Here is a 3,647-nt window from a genome sequence, read left to right as displayed (position 1 = left end):
CCTCCTCTCTGCCCCTCCACCTCCACTGAGTCCCACAGCCCCAGCCCCACCTCCTTCCTCCACCTCCCTTTGTCACCTCACCCAGTATTTCCCTGATGAAACTCGGGGGAGAGGCACACAATATTGCCTCAGGGCCTTGCTCCCCATGGGGATGGCCCCGACTCTCTCCAGGCCTCCCTTCCAAGTCCCCTTACCACAGGGCAGCCTCCCACCCGCTAGAGTCCTCAACACAACACACCTTAGGCTTTGAAATCCCAGAGAAACCATCCCCCTGGATGCATGTAGGAAAACCAGGACCCAGGGAAGAGGAGAGACTGGGGGGTGTCCCCACCCTACTTCCCCACCATGGCTCTTCCCTGGGCATCAGCTGCCTCAGTCAGGGAAGGAGGAACAGAGGGCCAGGGCTCCTGGAAGAGAGATAGATAGTCAGGGAGAAGGGCCTGCCAGGACCATCTCTGTGCCAAGGGGACAGCCTTTGACTACAAACAGCACGGCAGGGGCCCTGTCCCCTCCCCTTGCCGCTGCACAAGCCCAGCCCAGACACTGGAGGCCAGAGTGGACAGCTGTGGGTCTTGCCTCCCTCTCAGCACACAGACAGAGATGGCGGCCATTTACTGAGCAGCTACTATATGCCAGGCACTGTGTTAAGCACCATGGTTATCCGGGATAATTCTAATAACCCCCTTCAATGTGACCACAATGAAGATCAGAGAGGTTAATCAACAGGCTTGAGACCACACATCTATGAGGGGAGTGGTGGGGGAGAGAAAAGTGCTAGAGAGAAAAATGCCAGAGAAAAGTATTTGAGCCTGAGGACATCTCAGAGATATCTTCCTCATTCCCTGGGCTGCAAACCCAGGGAATTGTCTCTCTTCCTCGGGGGTTCCCAGACCAGCCTGGAAGTGGGCCACCCGAACACACTCAGGTTTGTCCTTTCAGCTGATACAGCAGAGGTCCTGGTTCTAGAAAGAAGGATGGGCTGGAGGACAGGCACTTCCACCCCGAGGAAGCTCAGCTCTTCTCCTGTCTAGAGATCCTCCCTCCCTTGCAGGCCCAAGCACGCCTCTGTCCCAAGGCCACCTCAAAACAAAGAGAAAGGACGGGCTTCGGGATCTTCACACCTGGGACTGAATCCCTGCTCTGTGTGGTCCCGGCCTCAGTTTCTTCATCTGTCAAATGGGAATACCTATCTGGCAGGGTTGCCGGAAGGAATGGAAACAAGCTGTGAGAAGGGCCTCCCACAGGTGACACAGAAGTGGTATCCCCGCCACTTGCTGTTTCTAGCTCGGTGAACTCTTCCCCTCCCAGGAGCAAGCTTTTCCTCAGAAGGAAACAGAGTGAAGGAGTCGCCAGCACAGAGCCTCCTGGAATGTGGCGAGGCTCCTTGGCGCTGACCCTGTGTGTGAACCCTTCTGTAATAAGCTGTCAACTAAAAATAGCCCCCCCCTGGGCTGCACACCTACTTCTCGCTGGGTGCTGGGTGCGCCTGCACCACAACTGAGAGCTGGGGTCAGGGTGGGGGACAGCCAGCCTGGGACAGAACCTCCAACGCAAGGGGGTGCACAGAGCAGGAGGCTTTATTGAAGGAGATACAGAACCAGCCATCAGCCAGACCATGGCCTCCATCACCCCATACTGCCCGTGACTCCTGGACACCCCTCTTTCCCCAATAGGATCCTGAGAGCCGGCAACTTAAAGGGGGTCTTACCCAGCCTCACTCAGAGGTGCCCGAGGGGGCCTTCAGAGTTCTGTTCAGGAGACGATTGAGGGGACAAAGGACAGCCCCTCCCAGGAAGTCACTGGCAGGCCCGTCACACCCGTCCCTCCGTCCACTGGCCAAGTCTGTGCCCGGAGGACCCTGGTCACTTGCAACTCTGCAGCCGGGTCCTATGGTGCTTCTCCTCGGTCAGGAGAGGGATGAAGGTGTCGCTGTGGGAGATCTTCAGCCGGCTGCTCCAGCTCGGCCCCTCCTCCCCGGCGGGCTCCGGCGGCAGGCTGTCCAGGTCGCTGCGGGAGCACCCCACTTTGCCCTCGCCCGCACCGCTGGAGTTGAGCTCCATCAGCTCCAGCTCGTGCTTGGCGGCTGTCTCCAGGACCCGCTGCTTGTTGTAGTACCTGACGAAGTTGTTGATGATGGGGTGGATGGGCAGGGCGATGGCTATGACCCCACACAAGAAGCTGATGGCCGCATTGAGCTTGCCCAGAGTGGTCTTGGGGTAGATGTCGCCGTAGCCCACGGTGGTCATGGTGATGATGGCCCACCAGAAGGACTGGGGGATGCTCTTGAACAGGGTCTCAGGGTGGCTCTGCTCCATGGTGTAGCCCAGGGCGGAGAAGACAAAGATGCCCACGGCCAGATACATGAGCAGCAGCCCCAGCTCCTTGAAGCTGCGCTTGAGCGCGTAGGTGAGGGTCTGCAGGCCAGACGAGTGGCGCGCCAGCTTGAAGATGCGCGCGATGCGCATGATCCGCAGGGCCTGGACCGCCTGCTGCACGTTGGTCAGCTCCATCATGCGCGCGCCCAGGTGCGTGAGTGTGAGGCTCACGTAGAAGGGCAGGATGGCCAGCACGTCCACGATGTTCATGAAGGACAGCGCGAAGTGCAGCTTGTTGGGCGAGGAGAAGAGGCGCAGCAGGTACTCCAGCGTGAACCAGCCGATGCACGCCGTCTCCACGTTCTCCAGCGTCGGGTGCTCCACGCGGTTGCCGTCGGCGTCCAGCACCTGCAGCTCGGGGATGGTGCCCATGCACATGACCACCGACGAGATGAGGATGAGCAGGAAGGACAGCACGGCCACCACGCGCGCCGGGCACGACGACTCGGGCTTCTCCAGAAACTTCCACACGCACTTCTGGCAGCGCCGCCAGCGGCCCTCGGCCGAGTCCACCCCCAGGTCGTCCAGGATGAGCTGCACGCGGCGCGCGATCTCCTCCAGCTCCTCGCGCTTCTCGCTCAGGTGGCTCTTGCAGCAGTCGTCCAGAAACTTAAGGTCCACCTTCCAGAAGTCCATCTCGTTCTTGAAGCAGATGGGGCAGATGCCCTTCTTCATGTGGACCTCGCCGAAGTAGTACACCTCGATGACACACTTGAAGGCGTCCGGGTCCCTGTCGAAGTAGAACTCGCGCTTCCCGGGGTCGTAGTCGTCGCACAGGGAGAAGATGGTGTCGTAGCCCCCGGCCAAGCAGCCCATGAGCTCGGCCAGCCGGGTCTCCGGGTACTGGCTCAGGAGGTCCCCGTACAGCACCTGCCGCACGCCCCCCACGTTGACGACGATCTCGATGTCGTCGCCGGCCCGGGAGTCCTGGCTGCCCGGCTCCGGGAGGCTGCGCTCCACGGCCGCCTCCATCCTCCGGGCGAGCGCCGGCTCAGCCTCCTCGGCTCCGCGCCCCGCCGCCGCCGCCGCCGCCGCCGCCAGCCGGGGGTCCGGCGGGTCCCAGCCGCGCGCCGCCCTCGGGGAAGCCCGCCGGCGCCCGCCTGCCTGGAGGGGCGCTCAGAGCGGGCGGCAGGCGGCAGGGGCGCGCCGCGGGGGAGGCATGCACCCGGCGGCGGCGGCGGGGCTCCGGGGCATGCGGGCGCCGGGGCGCGCGGGCGGGGGGGCTCTGGCTGCCGCCGGCCTCGCCCCGGGCACTCACCCCGCTCCCGGCGG

The 3,647-nt window shown here is 62.7% G+C and overlaps 1 protein-coding gene across 1 annotated transcript; it reads right to left on the bottom strand.

The window, feature by feature from the left end:
• Positions 1-1,559: 1,559 nt before the first annotated feature.
• On the bottom strand, positions 1,560-3,432 carry KCNF1 (potassium voltage-gated channel modifier subfamily F member 1). The gene has a single exon (XM_032866850.1). The coding sequence runs from the start codon at positions 3,345-3,347 to the stop codon at positions 1,863-1,865; it is 1,485 nt and encodes a 494-aa protein (XP_032722741.1). The 5' UTR covers positions 3,348-3,432; the 3' UTR covers positions 1,560-1,862.
• Between the last annotated feature and the right edge of the window lie 215 nt (positions 3,433-3,647).

This window comes from Lontra canadensis, unplaced genomic scaffold, assembly GCF_010015895.1.
Source record: "Lontra canadensis isolate GAN:19392208 unplaced genomic scaffold, GSC_riverotter_1.0 scaffold32, whole genome shotgun sequence".
Taxonomy (NCBI): domain Eukaryota; kingdom Metazoa; phylum Chordata; class Mammalia; order Carnivora; family Mustelidae; genus Lontra; species Lontra canadensis.
Note: the sequence above shows the minus strand (reverse complement) of the source record. Positions and strands in the feature narration are given on the sequence as shown.